General features: G+C 38.3%; 2 protein-coding genes across 4 annotated transcripts in view; one reads left to right on the top strand and one right to left on the bottom strand.

The window, feature by feature from the left end:
* smc4 (structural maintenance of chromosomes 4) overlaps window positions 1–12768 on the bottom strand; it is a 17208-nt gene extending 4440 nt beyond the window's left edge. The window contains exons 1-15 of one of the 3 annotated variants that reach the window (XM_008309721.3): window positions 11837–12768; window positions 10390–10550; window positions 9253–9443; window positions 8472–8663; window positions 7312–7488; window positions 5461–5625; window positions 5179–5306; window positions 4867–5007; window positions 4636–4786; window positions 2169–2333; window positions 1820–2053; window positions 1292–1477; window positions 1030–1191; window positions 695–920; window positions 521–597 (exon numbers count right to left, since the gene is read on the bottom strand). In XM_008309721.3, the coding sequence (XP_008307943.1) occupies window positions 521–597; window positions 695–920; window positions 1030–1191; window positions 1292–1477; window positions 1820–2053; window positions 2169–2333; window positions 4636–4786; window positions 4867–5007; window positions 5179–5306; window positions 5461–5625; window positions 7312–7488; window positions 8472–8663; window positions 9253–9443; window positions 10390–10540 (2346 nt within the window). In that variant the 5' untranslated portion in view covers window positions 10541–10550; window positions 11837–12768. Of the gene's footprint in view, window positions 1–520; window positions 598–694; window positions 921–1029; window positions 1192–1291; window positions 1478–1819; window positions 2054–2168; window positions 2334–4635; window positions 4787–4866; window positions 5008–5178; window positions 5307–5460; window positions 5626–7311; window positions 7489–8471; window positions 8664–9252; window positions 9444–10365; window positions 10551–11836 lie in introns of those variants that run through there. The other 2 variants (XM_017031932.2, XM_025055101.1) reach the window with 2 other exon arrangements.
* The window catches only part of ift80 (intraflagellar transport 80 homolog (Chlamydomonas)), a 31399-nt gene continuing 25688 nt past the window's right edge, over window positions 12762–18472 (top strand). Inside the window, exons 1-8 of the mRNA XM_008309720.3 lie at window positions 12762–12832; window positions 12932–12990; window positions 13426–13647; window positions 14448–14558; window positions 14677–14745; window positions 16208–16317; window positions 17512–17601; window positions 17691–17828. Of these exons, the coding sequence (XP_008307942.1) occupies window positions 12954–12990; window positions 13426–13647; window positions 14448–14558; window positions 14677–14745; window positions 16208–16317; window positions 17512–17601; window positions 17691–17828 (777 nt within the window). The 5' untranslated portion in view covers window positions 12762–12832; window positions 12932–12953. The remainder of the gene's footprint in view (window positions 12833–12931; window positions 12991–13425; window positions 13648–14447; window positions 14559–14676; window positions 14746–16207; window positions 16318–17511; window positions 17602–17690; window positions 17829–18472) is intronic.

Below are 18472 nucleotides of genomic sequence, written 5' to 3'. Positions count from 1 at the left end.
CAGTTACAAGCTTGTTTGAGCAAGTTGGAGTGAGAACAAAGGTCTTCACTGACAGAACATCAAAGCGTTTGTGTTGTCGGGTCGGATGAATGTAATGAATACGTGCAGTTATTACACTTATTTATACAGTAATGCCTGAACGTGCAGCCTATAGATGTTCCATAAATGTAGCCTGACTATTCAAACCCAAACTCTCACAGTTAAAGGTTCATGTTGTAGAGTGGGAAACAGTCAGTGCTGCAGTCATAAGTGCTGGTTGTACCCCCCCACCTCTTCAACATTACTGACCAAGCAAAGATTTTTTTTAGCCATGTTGGTTTCTGTAAAACTTTACAAAATTATAATTAGTAATTTGCATCACAGTTATTAACCATTTATTTTTTGTATTTTATTGCTGTTACCACAAACTAAATGTATTTCCTTTAATAATTTTAGTCTATAGGACACCTTTTATGTTCAAAAGAATGAAATCGATAGAACGTAGAATGTGCTGACATTTTGACACTGTAAGTGAACTCACCTCCTGCTGGGAGATCTCTGTGCCAATAGAAGATCCCATTCTGCCCTTCAGGATTTTTCCTCCTCCAGTCATGGTACCTGTGAACAGATCACAGTGAGACTGGGAAGATCAGGCACGCAGTACATTTCATATAGTACTGATCAGTCAAGTGTGTGAATGTAAAACAACACCCACCAGCCATCTCAATGATCTGTCCCTTCAGGGTCACCACCCTCCACCGCCTGTCCCTCTGGAAAGCCATCCGGGTGGCCTGCTCCATGTCCTGGGCCACGAGAGTGTCTCTGAGGGCAAAGTAAAAAGCTGGACGCACGTTTTGGTCTTGCACTTGCACCATGTCAAAAAGCCGGGGGCTGTCCTCAGGAGTATTGATGGGAGCCATGTTCTTCTCCCACACCTTCATCTGCACAGCACAGATGCTCTTGGTTTGTATTCAATAAAACTACAATGTATCTGTACAGAAGCTTAAAGATTGAAGTTTCACTTGTAAATATTTTATGGAAATTATTAACCTTGTCCAGACCAATAAAGGTGGCCACGCCAATGTTCTGCTCTTTGAGGAATGTCACACATTTCTGAGCTGTGTCGATTGTGTCCACTACAATGTTATCCAGAGCTCCACAGCTGGAGGAAATGGCTACGTCATACTTCTCATCAATGGCCCCAAGGTCTCCCTGGAAGAATGAGTGATAAATGATCGTTAAAAACCCAACGTAAAAAAAACAAAACTACCTGTATCTGTGACAATCATGTTATAGAGTGTCTTTTATTTACCAGTCTTCCATAAATTCCCAGGATCTTGCCCCTTTTCTTCTGCTCCATGAGGGCGTCCAGTACCTTTCCACGGCTGCGGTTGGAGGACAGAGAGCTCTTGGCCTCGTCCACCTTCTGCCTCATTTCCCGGACAACCCCTCTGGTTTCATTGTCCTCCTTCAGCAGCTGCTCCAGCTCTGCTTGATCCTTCAGAGAATGAGATGGAGAACATCTCAAGAGAAAACTTCACACAATCACAGGTGAATACACACACAAACATGCATTCCTGTATAAGTAGTAAAATGATAACAGACCATGTCGCTCAGATTGTGTCTACGCAGCATTGAGCCTGCAGACTGCTATATGAATATGTTGACTGTACAGTGTAACATTGTCCATCCATTCATCCGCTTATCAGTTACCGGGTCGCGGGGGCAACAGTTGCCACCTAAATCACATTGCACCGTACCAACCTCCCTAAACCTTCCTGCGGGTGGTGAGTCCACTGGAAGGAGTGTAACATTGTAACAAACATTTTAAACACTTCACCTTTTTGAGCTGCTTTTCAGTCTCTGGTATTTTAACACCTAAATCCTTCAGGGCAGCGCGCCGCTCCCTCAGAGTGTCGGAGGTCGTCTGAAGTGTCTGCTTGGCTGTGTTGAGCTGCGTCAATGCTGTTTTGTGGCGGCTGAGATAGATGTCCAGCTCAGACTGAGCCAGGTCCATGCGTGAACGTGTTTCATTCACAGTCTTACTGAGTTCCATCAGCTCCTTCTCTTTGGTCTGGACAGAAGGTCAGAAAGTAGAGGTGAGAAGATGAGGAATTGACGCAGAAAATCCAAAACAAAACATTTTGTTTCTGCAGGAAACAAACTAACAACTAGAAACAGACACACACCTCCTTGTCCTGCTGCAGACCACTGGTCTCCTCCTTCAGACTCTCCATCACTGCTTCCAGCTTTTCCTCCTCTTTCACCTTCTGCTTTTCCAGCTCTTCCTTGCGAACTGTCGCCTCAGAGATGGCCGTCTCACTGTTGCCCGGAACATTACGTACTTCTTCAAGCTGAAAAATGAGCCAGTTAAAAACATAAGATAACGTGTGATTCTTTGTCTGACTTGACTCTCAACATCAGCTGTTAAAATATTGCTATAACCATAACCCAACAAATTTGTGCTTGAGGTTAGAGACGAGTGGTGGATATTAAAAAAAAAGGAGAGGAAATTGATTTCTATCTTTAACATGCAGTTTCATTTCCCCTCATCACTGCTGTGTTTGTCAGTTTACAACAACAAAACACCCAACAATGTTAATCAAGTCCCAGCTTAATTTATATATTCAGATTTTTGTTTAAACACAAACAGATAAATCTGATTGTATTAAATTTAATTGAAATGTAAGAATTGGAAATTAAGAAGTCAAACTTTATAAACAAACTGATGTAGGAATTTTATATTAAGTTATAACTGTAAAGTTTACCTCAACATAACTGTAAATTTACTTCACTTTTTTTAAAAATTTAACATAACATGTGTAATTATGATTGTTATGTTTGGCTTCACAATTCTTTGTAAATCATTGTTGATTGTTTGTAAAAATTAGCTTACCATAACTTTGTGAAGTTGACTGATATAAAATGTGTTATTATAAACCTCATGGACAATGATTACATATTCCAGTCGTACCAACATGTACCAAATTCAAATTGTTTTGGGGTGTCTATTGACAAGAATCTGGTGATACGATATGTATAAAATAAAATGAACCAACGTTCATTTGCATGTTAATTAAAAACAAATCGATACAGTGATAAGTAAAATATTGTTACAATATTGTGAAATGAAATATTGCAATATTTCAGTGTCAATATTTTCTTGCATCCCTAAATAGTTTTAATAAAATCTTACAAAGTTAATTTCCACTAAACACAGATTAACCTAATTTAAGTCCATATGGTTAAATTTAATCATTTTAGTGGCGTCCTTACAAACAAGGCTTTAATTTTTTCTTTTTCTTTGCAAGTGACAGTTACGAGCAACAACTCAGAGACAGAACAGAAACCCAACAGTAATCAAATACAAAAAGTTCCAGGGCCGACTGAGACCCAGTTAAGACTGGTACCACAGTATGGCACTTTGCCGTCCTCAATCAAGGCAACAAATGGTGTGTGTGTGTGTGAAAATTGTCTATGTTTTGTAGGGTTAACTGTGGGTGAAATGTGAATGTGGCTGCTAGGCGTGTTACATAAGCCAGGCCATAGTTGAGTGCCACACAGCAGAACACTGCTCCCCAGAGGCCAGCCCGTCTCTGCCCAACATCCCTCCCCCCGCCTCTGACCAAAACATTTCCAGAGCACAGCCATTGTAGGAGGAGCAGAGGTGGTGGAGGAGGAGATGATGGGATACATCGACAGTTATGAGGGGACCATTAACTCCTAGCTTTTTGTAAAAAAACGAAAAAGAAAAAAACAGAAATCCTCTCCGTGGATTGGTCCAAAATGCATGAACAGGACGGAGAGAAACAATACACAGGACTTTTCAAATACTTCACAGCCCCCTAGTGGTTTATTCAGGACATACTAGCCTTTCTGACATCACAATTTCATTGGCCACTAAAGATTTGCAATAACTTATTATCTATACAGTAAAACCGTTAATTTAAGGTTCAATTTAGAGATGACCTTTTAAAATCTTAAAATACATTTGTCAAGAGAATTCTGCACCAGTGTGTTTCTAACAGTAAAAAACAAACCAAATAATAATAAAAAAACCCTTTTCCTCGCTTTATTTCCTCAAGTTATTTTAGTCAGTGTGATAAGTGAACAGTGTCAATAACTCAAAATATAACTAGGTCATTGGACCTTGACAATTCTTGCCTCCACACTATATGCACAGATAAGTTTATGCTGCTGTGTTTGGTTTTCTTCACCTAACATGTAGCAACAAGATATAGTTATTACTGTTGCAATGATTTCTAGTCTTTTCTTTTTATTCTGGGATAAAGGAAAGTGACAAATCAAATCCATTTAAATATATCTTAGTCAATATTCAAATTCAAATCTCTTTTTTGTATTTCTTCTACTATATAGAAAAATAAATATTGTACCTTAATGCAACACAATGCACATTCCAAACACCAGTTCTTTCTTCAATAACTCAGGACAAACACAGTTCAGTTTTAGCATAAAAAAATTTCTCTCTCAAATCTGAGACAAAAACCTACACAAACAGATGACCTGAACAACATTAAAATAATCTCAGGGATCTGCTCTTCTGACTAACACTTGGCTTTAAACAGTCGGAAATTATTTTGAAATGATCAAAAAGTGACAAAAGTTTATAAACGATGACCTGGGGTTTGAACACACCTTTTCCTTGTCTTTTTCCAGCTGCTTCTGCAGTTTCTTTTTCTTACTCTTGCAGTGTTTAATCTTTTCCCGCACTTCAACGTCTTGCAGGTCCAGCTGGGTGAACTTCTCCTTCTGCGTCTCGATGTACTTGTTGATCTTGTTTTGTTTCCTGGTGGAGAAAAAGTGTTTTAATATTTAAAAATAAGCCTTTGTAGAGGTTATTACACTATAAAATAATAAGTGTCTTACTTCTCCACATTTTTGAGCTCCTGGTTCATTTTCTCCATATCTTCTGATATTTTTGCATTTTTCTCTGTGAGTTCCTTGGTGTTCTCCACAATGTTCTCTTTTTCCTGCTGTTTATCCACCACACGCTTCTGAAGATCATGACTGAGAGCAACCACATAAATACAAAATATATGGAAAGAGCAGAGACAAAAAAAATATTTCATCAAAGTGGTTGTGCTTCTCTTGTTAGACAATTTTCTTCCCTTTATGTTGTAAATCAGTCTATGTAAATATTTTTCATCTACAGAACAAAAACTCCGCTACTGTACTTACACATAATATTGGCAAAGCTGACTCTTGTGTTTGAAAATGTCATTCTCTAGGGTAAGGAATTCCACAGCTTTGTTCCTTTCTCCTTCCAAAGCATTCTTCTCCTTCTCCACCAGCTTCACTCTGTTCAGCTACAGGAGTTTAAAAGATTTTTTTTTTTCATTGAAATATAATGACTTCATTTTTGTGGCTTCATCACATACATTTTTTAAAATAAACAATAATTGAGTCACCAGTTTCCTTTCAGACTGTACAAATTAACAGCATTTGAACACAGTGTGTCACCTTCTCTCCTCTCTGCTCATTTAGAATCTCAATCCGGCGAGTCAGGGTCTGGATGGGCTCCTTGAGGCGGCAGGAGCCGATAATGTCCTCCAGGTACTCTAGCATGCCCTCATCGTGCTCCGTCTGACCTTTGGGCTTCATCATGGCGATCTGCTCCACTTCGCCCTAGGTCCAATCCGAGACACCACACATACACAGGACACAGGCCAGTAGTTATTCACAGTAATAAATTGTTACAGTAGAAAATAAAAATAAAATAAAAATATTTTCCCACTCACAGATTATCCCATTGGTTGTTATGATTAGCTCCCCTGTTACAAAGGTTTTCCCACTTAAAAAAAATAGTGTTTTATTCTCTTTATAGTCCAGTCATATCTTAACCTCAGAACTAGTTCAGTATAGAACAAAGTATTAACTTCTCTTTGAAATGTATTACTTTTTTAGTTCATGCAAATTTCACTTTTGGCAGATACACTATAAATACATTTGCAAATAATTAGCTTTTTTTTAAAGAATTTGGCATCAGGTTGAAAAATGTCCAACAAAATAATATTTGTTGAAAGGTGTTCTTTTTTTTATTTTTATTTTTCATATTTAGGCTGAGCAGAAATATTGAAACATGCAAGTACAAGTGTGTGTATGTATTGTGTGTGTGTGAGGGGAGTGGGGGGTGTCCCACGTCATCCACTGCTCTGACCAGTGCACAAAATAGACAGCTTCCTCTAAGCCAGAGGCCTGGAAAGTGCCCTTGGAGAACGAGTTAAAACCTCTTCCTATAGTCATGCAGCCATGTAACACAGACAGACACACACACACACACACACAGAGCTGAATAGCTAACATCCATGGAGAATCTGATGAATCGTGCACACATGCATCCAAATAAATAAATATATATATATATATATTTTTTTTTAAGTTGACCAGAACTCATGAGGTCAAACAAATAACCACAAAACCACGAGGGGCAGAAAACACTGTATTCACCTTAAACTACTCTGCTTGTAAAATCAAATTCTTTTATACTTTTTTTTTAATGGTTTCAAGAAAGATTTTATCAGTCGCTTTGTTTTGCAACAACATGAGTCATCTCCTATAAACCCAGGGTTAATCAGTAATAATGTGTAGGTCACACAGTTGAAAAATCAGATGGTGTAGGAACGGAACTTGTTAAGTGGATGCAGCCAAGTGCAGCATCATGCTCAATAAAATTTAACACAAATTAAAACAGTTTAAATTAATTTTAAAGACAGTAACATATGCATTTGAATCAGATTGTAGAAAAAATAAAAAAAAATTAAAGCCATGGTGATGGAGGGAGTTTGATCCTGCCACACTGAAGCAGCACTGCTAATATTGGGGTTGTGTCTATTCTCACACGCCAATATTTACGTGCTGCTAAAGCGTGGCAGGTAGATGGAAAAGGGAGGGGGCCTCCAACATGACCTGTCCTCTCTGCTGGGTCAACTCACTTAAAATTACTTGGCTGTGTGTGTGTCAAGCCACTGCTCCATTTGTCTAAAAAAATGTTTTTTGAAAAAAATCTGCATTTATTCCTTAAAATTCTAAAGCAGCAAATTATGGTTCGCAACTCTTCCACATCGTTTCAAACCATGATGCGCTGCTATAGCAGTCTAAGGGCTGGCAGAGGGCACTTCAGCTGCAGTGCAACAGGTTACTCCCACAGAGAGGCAGGGAGCCACAAAAAAATTTCAGTTTAAAATAAAAAAAAAGAAAATGAGCAGAGGATGAAAAGTAGAAAACCTATGACACGCTGGTTACAGCAGGGATCAGCAAAAAATAAGACTTAAAAGCAGAGCAGAAAATGACAGTGGAAGAAATGACAATTACCTGTAAGATCAGAAATCTGTTGTGGTCCAGATCAATACCGTGGCTGCGAAGTAAAACACCCACTTCTTTAAATGTGGATTTCTTGCCATTAATATGGTAGGCTGAGGAATTGTCTTTGTTGGCAGTCCTGGAAACATAGAACTTGCTATTGGGAATAACTTCGTAGTCATCTCCTTCCTGGCTCAGAGGGGGGAGGGGTAGAGGGGAGAGCAGCTTAGAGCAGAACAGTTTTGAAGAAACTTAAACAGCTTAAATGATAAGTCTTATCATACTGAAAGAAATACACTGTGGCAGGTTATGGATAAAACATTACAATACAAAAAAACAACTAGGAGAAGCTGATTTAAAAAAGAAAAAAAAGAGATCTATGAAATCTGAAACACAAATAAGTCAAGTAAAATAAAAAATAAACAGTCTTCACTTTCTTTAATTTACTACATTTTATAGAATTGTTAAATTTCCCATTAAATATAAAAATACACAATTTGTCCAAATATTGACAATTTTAGAAATTGCATTGAATTTTGTTGTGTACACCACTGCCTTAAAATGTAAAGTGTCTGGAACTAAGTTTGTGAAAACATCCTGCAGTTCTCAGAATGATGTTAGTGCAGTGAAAACATTTCTATTATTTTCCATTAGTTGCTGTATCAGTCACAAACACTTGAGCATTGAATAATGTAATAGCTACTTACACCTCCTTAAGTTGATCAAAATTTTTAACACGGAATTACATTAAAAAAATACTAACAATTTAAAATAGTGTTGTATAAATTGTTATCAAATGCATTTGACTCAAAACAAACAGCCATTTTATGGATTTGTTACAGTGCTATTAATTAAGTAGGAAAAAGGTCACTTAACGGTGCATAAAAAAAATTCTCAAAAGTTGTGGAAACAATTGTGGAACATTATGAATTTACAATAGTATGCGTGGGTTACAGAGAGGTAACTTTCATGACTGATTTGAATCTGTGTTCTGTCACTTTTGTTTCAAATGAGTATAAATGTGACCAAATAGCACATGGGCACTACAGAAGTAGGAAAAAAATACTTCTCATCAGAACTCAGTTAGAATCCCTGTGCTGTTTAATACAGGTGAAAGGGAATGACAGTAAACTGTGTATTTCATGCAGACACAAATGTTGAACTGTATATACCTTGTCAATGATCTTTTGAAAATGCACCTCCACTGTACAGCTCTGGACATCTTTATGTTGATCAGAGCTGTGAATCAGCACTGAAAGCTTTTTGGATCGGATCTTTTGAGCTCTGTATCCAAATACAAAGAGCATTGAATCTATCACATTGGACTTCCCGCTGCCATTGGGGCCAATGATGCAGGAAAAACGCTGAGGTCAGGGAGAGAAAAAAAAAAACAATAAAAAAAACAAGAATTGCAGATGAACTGGAATATACATATTAGAAAATGTCTTACAATGAAATGCTTGTAGTCACATAGCAGTAGGAAGAGTGTAAAGGCCAGTGTAGTCTGTGTGGGTGTATTTAAAAATATTTTTATTAACCTATAATTACAAAGCAGTGAGAAAAAGTAGAGAAAGGGTAAAAAAATATAGTTTTATAAACTGTAATATTTTTTTTAAAAAGTCAGTAACTCATTAAATCATTTTTCTTTGTATTTACACGTAGCAGGTCAAATGGAGGAGTGTGGTGTAATAAACCTTAAATTATTTCTAACAGCAAAATTATTGTAATAACAAACCTTATAGAAATGTAAATATTTTTTATAATTTTCAAAATCACCTACAACTCTAATGATGGTGTTTCATGTTCATAATGATTTTTTTTTTTAGTAAGACAAAACATATTTGCAGCCACACAAATAATAAATATTCAGTGTTTTTTTTTTTAAACAAAGCTCTCCAACTCAACTAAGTTTGTTTTGCAGGGTTTTCTGCTAAAAGCCAGTTTTGGTCGTACCTTGTGGAAAGGCCCCAGAATCTGCTCGCCTGCGTACGACTTAAAGTTGCGATTGACTAAATGTGTGATCATCAGGCGAGGAGCGCCCGGTTCATTGGTCATTGCTGGGGGCGGGGGTGGAGGGATGCTGCCGAGAATCTCCTCCAAACTTCGGTTATCAACCGCCTCGGCAGCTTCCCCCTGAGACGGATCTGTGGCACAGAAAAAAGTGCAACTGGTATTCCCCTGTGGGGGGGGGTTGAGGGGGGGGGGGGGGACAGTGGTGCATGGGGGAGGGGTGATGAAGCAAAAAACAAACAAACAAAACACAACACAGGCAACAAGCGGCCAATCAACAACTCTGGGAAAGTTGACAAGCTTCCTTCTTTCATCCTTTGTTCTAATAAGCTAAAAAAACAAGACGAAAACACAGCTCTTTATGGTGGAACATTATTATAACACAATGCTGTCCATATGCAGCGTCACTACGTGAGAGTGGATGAGCTACATTCATTCCGTCGACAGCAAACAAGTGTGATTTTCATATCACCAACGCCAGGTTCTTTCACCCATGCAGCACTGCACTCCAACACAGACATGAGAGTCGTTACATTTTGATAATATCGTTTGAAAAAACAAAACAAACAAACAAAAAAAGAATCGAGTGCTGTCGCTTCAACTCACAGCGACCTGCCCAACACTATTGTGCTCACAGAGGTATTAAGAAGCCAGAGAAGGAGTCGATGTTTGTAAATGAAACCCCTGCAGTCACACACTTAGTGGAGCATTTCAACGCATCCAAATAAACACAAATATTACCGAACCGCGTCGCATCTGCCATACACAATATATTTTACATCAAGTTATATGATTTAAATCAAACATCCACCTTCTACATGTACGACACACCATATATGCGTTTACCTTGTTTGTTGTCAACATCCAACAAAGTTGACTCGAAATCAAACAATTACTGATGACAGGAACTTTAGACAAAAACAAAGCATCCGTGCCTACTACACTGAGATTTAATCAACATTGGAAACAAAAAACGTAACACAGCTGTGTCAATTGATTTCCAACAGTGCAGCAACACACGTAGTGAGTGAACACAACTTATTTAGATCAACGGACCCCAAAACAGCCTTTGTTACTTGCCAGTTGTCGGCGGTGCCTCCTCTTTACCATTGGAGTTGTCGGTTTTTGGTGGGGGTACATCCAGCTCGTCCTCTGACTCATCCCGAGCCTGCGACCCTTTCCCTTTATGCTTGGCGGCCGCAGTGGAGCTCTTTGCAGTTTTAGGTGGCATGGTTTGAAATCTGGAGTCATTGGTAAAAAGGGAATATCCATGATGAGTGTTTTTGTGCCTGTCAGTCTTCCAAACTGCACTTTTTGTCGATCAAATACGCAGCCAGCAACCAGCCTGTTGTCAGACTTGAACCCTTACTCCCAGAAAAATTACTTTTTAAAAATCGAAACTAATAAACGGATCCATAAGAGGAGTTCACGTCAATACATCATGTGGACTACTATTAAGATTAAATCCAAAGCGTTTCAAGAGGTGCGTGGTATTCTCTCGAATAAACTCTAGTAGGATTGAAATTAATGGACTCCTCCTGTGACAGCGTCGCCTGAGCATCTTTCTGAGGGGGAGGGGGCGTTTAATTTGGTGTGCGCGTCACGAACGTGAACGGCCAGGAAACCTTACAAGTCAAGAAATGGTGAAGAATAGAATAAGGCGAGGGCTAAATGTCTCATATCGCAGCTTAGTGGAGTAATGTGTTAATTTCTACAAAATATTCTAACTTCTATATTACAACAACTCCCCTGTGTAGATCCGTGACATTATTGGCTCTCATCCTCCCAACTTATGTTGGGGGCGGAGGTGTGGACGAGGCAACCAATCTCACAAGCTAATGGAAACGCGCAGTCAAATAACCACTATAAGCCGACTGTGGTGGTGGCTCATTTGGACTTTTTATTACATATATAAGTTTGAGGGGTAGGTCATTAAGTTGAAAGAAAAAATACATCCACACGACATGACTTACCCGGGTTCAAGGAACTTTTATTTGAATTGTGCCTATTAAATTATTGCCGCTGCAGCTTACGTCAACATACGCCACAAGGCTAATGCTAAAATATCAGCTAACACTGACTCAGCAGCGTAAGGAATTTATTTTTAATACGTTACATTCTCTTTCGCCAAAATTTGGTTTAGCGCAAGTGAAACTTTTAAAACGCTATTTTTTTAAAAAAATACGGAGACCAATTCTAGGCATTGGTGTTCTACGTGAAAAATTTGCCAACCATTGTATAGCAAGTATAAATAATAGTTTGTAGAACACAAATTTGTCTTTGAGCTACAACCTTCTATATACTGTATGGAAAAATATAATGACGTGTTCATTATGGGAAGCTGTAGTAACGTTTAGTGTATTCCGGTGCATTTTTAATTTTTGAGCCACTGTCTATCCGCGTATCTGAATTTAATAGTAGTATTGAAAAAGTGGTAAATGTAAGGGACCGCTCCAAACAATCGCGCTGCATTTCAGCAAATAGACGGAACCCGGACATTCACTTCACCTAAAACATCTCTTTGTACCTTACAAAAGTGCACAAGCTCCGTCGAAATTCGTCCTGCGCGCGTAAAAGCACGATTTCCAAAAAGCTACTGGTTAATCCAAACTCTGGCGAGTATAATCCACAAAAGTCAGACCCGTGTCATTCCAACCCGCTTTGCTACTGGAAAACTCTAACTTGTAAATGGCGCCTAAACTGTGCTGTCGAACCAAATTCGTTACAAACTGACGCAAGGCACCATGGAACGTTCAAAGGCCAAGGGGAGGAAAAAACACGAAATTCAAAAAAGGGGACGCAGCCAACTCCGCCTCTCCCCCGAAAAGATGACATGATAAAAGAGATCACTGAGTGAGGACGACAGAAAACGAGACCATAATAATACGTTATCGTGCATATTTTATGTTGTCTTAGATTTTTATCACATGCACAGACAGGGTTTTTTTCATGTTCAAACCGTTGTTCGGTTACAGTAGAATGAAGTTCCGCCCCAGGTTTTATTACAAAAAAATTCCAAGCGGTTAAAATCTAACGCATTAGTTTATTAAAATTACTCAAATGGCATCATGTTTTATTTTTTGTTAAGTGAACAAAGTATTTAGTGAACAAAGAAGACGATGGATAATTCGAGAGTTTTTCCAACTCTCGCGATAACTCAAACTTCCTGAATGACCCAGATTACGTAGCGACTGAAATTTAGCCTTCACAACCACTACCGTTTTGTGTGTGTTTGCAATATAAATTCTTTCTCTTTCAAGAAGCGAAATGACACGGGTGTTTTACACCACGAATAATGGCTTGCCAACAGTTAGGGCTGATCCAGGATGCAGACAGTAAAGGCAATACGGACTTTGTTTTCGTTAAAAATAGTTAGCAGCCCACACGCTACGGGAAACGCCAGCGACATCCGAGGTTTCACGTTAGCAAACAGTGAGAGGTAACATAGCAACTGCAGACGCTTGTTTCATCCACTGCTGCAGCCAACGGAGCTTTTCTACAGCTGCCTCGTCTTAAATAACTGGTATTGTTCATTGTTCCATGGTTATATCTACACTTTTTGCTCTGTATTATTGTGTGTGGTATTTGTTTATGTCACTCAACAGACCCATTCTCGTCGTAGGGATCAAAAGAAAGCATCCATTATGAGATTGAAAACATGGCTGCTTAAGGAACCCAAACATATCCTTTTAATAATGTCAGTTTTAACGCCACGCGTGTCTCTCACATTTATCTTACAGCTTGCTTTTTTATAAATAGGTTCAGCATTCGTTCTAATAAGTTCTTTCTGCAAAGTTACACTGTGTTTGAATTACCATCATGCTGGAACACATCTCAAACACTTAGTTGTCATTAAGGGTAATAGAAGCTGTAATTTATACATTCCTAGAACTCTACACACATAAGAGTTAGGATTATAATTATTGAAATGATTTGGTTCAAAATAAAATTGGAATTCAGAATATTTACACAGTAATCCTATATATCTTGTTCTACAGATGTGAAATCTGAATATTTATGATTTATTATAAAATGCATTGTTACACACATCCTAGACAAAATGATGTGTAAACAAATCAAAATAAATCTGTATACATTTCCTTGACAGTAGATCACATGAAGACATTGTAAGTTGTGTTGGCTGGACCACGGCAGATGAACTATATTCGTGCAGTGAAGACCACCAAATCCTCAAATGGAACCTGTTGACTAGTGAGACCAGTCTGGTCGTCAAACTACCAGAAGACATTTACCCCATCGACTTACACTGGTTCCCAAAAACTGTTGGTGGCAAAAAACAGACGCAGGCTGAAGTCTTTGTCCTTACCAGCTCTGATGGCAAGTTTGTTTATTTGTTTGTACACAGAAAATCAAAATGTCCTTGTAACCATGAATGCATTATGTGTATTTATATTTTTGCATGGGCATTGATAAAGTTAGACAACACAACTTTTTCTTTTTTGTAATAGTGTAATAGATGTCAGCTGTAGCAACATTTTGTGTAATGTATGTCTGCATAGCATTGTATTATTTGCACTTTGGCTTATATTATATATGAGTGCGTAGAATACGCATGTACTGATGACAGGCAACGCGTGGCCACAACACTAATGGCAGTGTAGGGTTGCATCAACACACCCACAAACTGAAGCAGCAATTTTCTGTGACAGACCAAACTGTAGGAACCAATCTAGTCACTGTTTACTTTTACAACTTTCTCCTTCTCTTTGCTTATTTCAATTTAACCCAATATGATTACGTATTTTTATGTTTTTGAGTGTTTTGTATTTTTTTCAAAAGTTACTTACTGAGGTTTTAGTACCGTAAGTCAGTTCACTATGCGTAATGCATTCACTGTGTCTGATGGGTGGGTCCACCAACTGTATATGCTGATTTATATTTTTTGCTGTAGTAAAGCTTATCATGCACTGCTGGCGTTATTAACAGTCTCCTTGCCTGACCAGCACTGGTGTAAATTATGTACAATATTTCCTCTAAATTTATCGGCACAAATCCATTATTTCTGAATTTTACCTAACTACTTTTAATCTAATTTTAAAGGTCAATAATTAGACCTGCCTTTTCATTCAGAGTACACAGACATCACATTTAGTCTATGTTATATTTTCCTCTCACAGGAAAGTTCCACCTGATTTCCAAGGTTGGGAGAATAGAGAAGAGTGTCGAAGCACACAGTGGAGCAGTTTTGGCTGCAAGATGGAACTGCGACGGCACTGCCCTCATCACAGGTAAAGATCTAAGATGTCGTAGGTTAACGTAACTTGAGATTTACATGATATATTTGGTAGGTTTAGTCATTCATTTTATAGATGTGTCTCTGTCTAATCTGTTGGTTTTGTGACCTAGCTGGAGAAGATGGTCAGATCAAGATCTGGTCAAAAAGTGGAATGTTGCGTTCAACACTAATCAGTCAAGGTAAAACTACATTGTTAATTTACTTTACCTTATTTTTGCTCCCTACTTTTATTTGTACAGTATTTTTGTTGTCATCCAGAAGAAGTGATTCTCTCTGGTCTGCAGAGTTGAATAGTTTTTGCAATTTACATATTTAGTGAAATAGTGGTTTGTCATTGTGACCCAGCACACCACTGTACACACAACGAAATGTGACCTATGCCTTTAACCCATCACCAAAGTGAGCAGTGGGCAGCATAAGTGTGTGGGGACATGCTCAGAGTACCTCAGTGGTAACTTGGCCTGGTGGACTTGAACCTGAAGCCTTCTGGACCTAAGCTGCTTTCTTAACCACTAAGCCACCACTGCATACTTAGTAATTAGTATTGTAATGCTAGTGATTTGAAATTAATCAAGTGTTTTAAAGAAACGTGGTGGAGGGATGGTTATCACTCTTGCCTTACATTAGGAAGATCACTGGTTTGAGTCCCAGTGGTAACTTATGGTCTCATGTTCTCCAGGTGTGTGTGGGTTTTCATCAGGTACTCCAATGTCTAAAACATGTGGTTTAGGGTTAACTGGTCACTCATAACCAACCTCATGTGTAAATGGTTGTTTGTTTCTATGTGCGAAAACATTTAAAGCGGTCGCAGCAACAGAAGTCACATGAAGCTGTTCACTGACCAGCCATCTGCAGGCATTTAGTAAACACAACACTGAACATTGCCACCGATTACACCCATACAGTCTCTGCCTGTCCATCTCGTGAGCACTCACGCAAACACATATACAGAGGGTACTGATTGTTTTGGGCCCCCTGGACTCGAGAGCACCTCTTGACATATGGGGAAAAAATGCAGTGCAGAAAACAAGGGCACAATGCAAACGATTATAAGGATTATTAGTACTGGGTGCCCAGACACAGATTGTTTGCTTCATGTTCTCAAACTAAAAGGCCCAGAAGATGGGCGTTTGTAATCCAGTGATGAAAATGGTCTGTCTTTGTTTGTTGCTTAAAAAATTACCAGCAAAATATTTCTTTTTCCTCATAGCTGCAAGTTGTATTGATGTCAATGCTATGGTGCACTGTCAGAATTAAACTTTGAGTTTGATGTTTCATTTGGATTACTTTCACCATTTGGCTTCTGCCAGAAAAAAAACCCATTTTATTAGATTCAAGATTCAAGAAAATTGCAAATAGATTGTGCAAAAAGTGAGAAGGAAAAAAAGCAAAGCAAATATAAAACAAATAGCAGCTCAAGATGAAGTTCCGGTATAATAAAAAAAAAAAAAAAATATATGTATATATATATATTAGAATAAGACTATACTATATCTATACTTATATGTGTTGTGCAAGGTTGCCTTCTGACCTAACTAATATCAAACATTTGGGTGGCATCTATAAACATTTGAATTTCTTGCTTGTACAATATTAATATTGTACCTATGTCATACTTTATCTCATGTGAATCTCTTCCAGGATCTCCTGTTTACTCTGTGGCCTGGGGTCCAGACTCAGACAGAATTCTTTACACATCAGGAAGACAGCTCATCATAAAGCCTCTGCAGCCTAGTGCTAAAGTCATGCAGGTACACTAACATCATGCATGTGTACAGTTTAATATCTTTTGTGTAATAGATTTAATTTTTTTTATTATTATTTGATTTTTTTTCACCCAAGGTCTTTGTTTTACCAGGTTTTTATTTCACCTCTTAATTTGGCTTTTCATATTAAATTCAAGATTTCTTTATTTGCATTGCCACATACAGTTTAAACAATGTGCACTGGAATAATATGTCTATATGAGTGATCCTGCAGTACAGAAGAGTTCAACACTGAGAGCCTTCACACCATTCCTCTTGTTCACATATATATTAGTTTATTACTCTTCTTGGAGCTGAATGGCGCCTGGGACCTTAGATAAACAGTGGAGAGTTTAATGTGCACCTTCTCAGCACTGCTCTCAGTACTCACACACACGCAGCACATGCACACATGTATTCTCTCTCTTGTCCACAGATTCACCTTTGTTCACTCTCTCCTAAACAAAAATAGGCTGTAGACTATTGTGACCTAAAAATGTATAAAAATGAAACAGTCTACTGCTGTTGTTACGTTACTGTGGTTACTACATCAAATGTGCTCTTTATGAACCTGTCCTTCTTCCACATTACGCTTCACAATGGTTGAAAATAAATGCATTTGTAATTAGGGGTGTAAGAAAATATATCAAAAATATATGAATGAAATATCACGTTTCATTTCATGCACTCTATAGCACTCTATCATTTTTTGAATTAACAATAACGTAAATATTCATGGAGTTGGTTCATTTTTGTGTTGTATTCAAACCTTCAGTCGCTAGTTAATTGTACAGGAACTATATGCTAGTATTTGAGCTTTGAGTGATGAAACAATCATATTTGTCATGTATTTATCCAAAAAATCCTGTAAATACTCTTATTTCTTCTCCAGCGATTACAAATGTAGATCCCTCTGTTCCAATAGTAACCTGATGAAGCATGAAACAGTGTGTTTTCTACAGATTGTGTTGCCATACACGTGTCAGTGCACACCCCTATTTGTAATTACACATACGCTGTCCAGGGCATAGGGTTTTTTATTTGGGACATGACTGTGAGTGTTATGGTCACTGACAGTAGGACATTGACGGCACCAAGGAAACATGGGTTCAGCTGCAGCATATTAGTGGGAACCCAGTTATTATGTTCTGTAGACAGAAATAAAAAAACGGACTGTGCTGTTTCGTCCTGTCTGTCCAGTGGAAGGCCCATGATGGCATCATTCTGAAGGTGGACTGGAATTCAGTCAATGACCTCATCCTTTCAGGGGGAGAAGATTGTAAATATAAGGTGAGCAGTGTCAGAGAGTTACCTCTTAACATTCTTGGATGTTGTTGGTGTTGTTCAGTTTCCCCTTAATCTCTCTGGTCCTTTGACAGGTATGGGACAGCTTCGGTCGTCTGCTGTACTCTTCATCACCTCATGACTACCCAGTCACCTCTGTGTCCTGGTCTCCAGACGGAGAAGTGTTTGCTGTGGGCTCTTTTAACACCCTGAGGCTCTGTGACAAGACTGGGGTAAGACAATCTCTGATAACTGATACATATAACTCGGTGAGTTAGTGAGATCCAAACTAACTGAACACCTCCAGGAGTTCACTGAAGATTCTGATTTTTAATGTGATTTTCATTTATTTTTTCTGCCACTGTAGCAGATATTAAGATCATTCAGTCACCACGTCTTCCTGGGCATTTCATTTAGATTGTTGCTGTGTAACCCTCAAGTGTGCTTGCAATATTCTTGCTATTGTTTTCCCTCCCAGTCTAATACCACTTTGGTGTGGTACCAGGGACTGTTGAAATAGTGATGGAACTATAATTTGACATGGTGAGATGAGGTCGTTTAGATTCTGCCACAGAATAACGTTAGGTAGAATTATATACATAACTTCAGTTTTTTTGAGTGTTGACTTTAGGAATTTAGACGAATGCGTGAAGTGCAGACTTAGCAATAAGTTCAGTAGGTAACCAGAGATAACAAGAAAGGCTTTTAAATTCACAAAACATTTCAGAGGCAAAGTGACATTTCCTGAACAGTAATGGTATTTTTTCTGTTTTTTCTGTGTCTCACCTGGTTTTTACCTGAATGAGTGAGAAAACCAAAATCCAAAGAGAGTAAGTTCTAGGCAACCATTTTTTTAGTGAGACAACTTCTTGGTTTT

This window comes from Cynoglossus semilaevis, chromosome 4 (assembly GCF_000523025.1).
Source record: "Cynoglossus semilaevis isolate Cse_v1.0 chromosome 4, Cse_v1.0, whole genome shotgun sequence".
NCBI classification, from domain to species: Eukaryota; Metazoa; Chordata; class Actinopteri; order Pleuronectiformes; family Cynoglossidae; genus Cynoglossus; species Cynoglossus semilaevis.
Note: the sequence above shows the minus strand (reverse complement) of the source record. Positions and strands in the feature narration are given on the sequence as shown.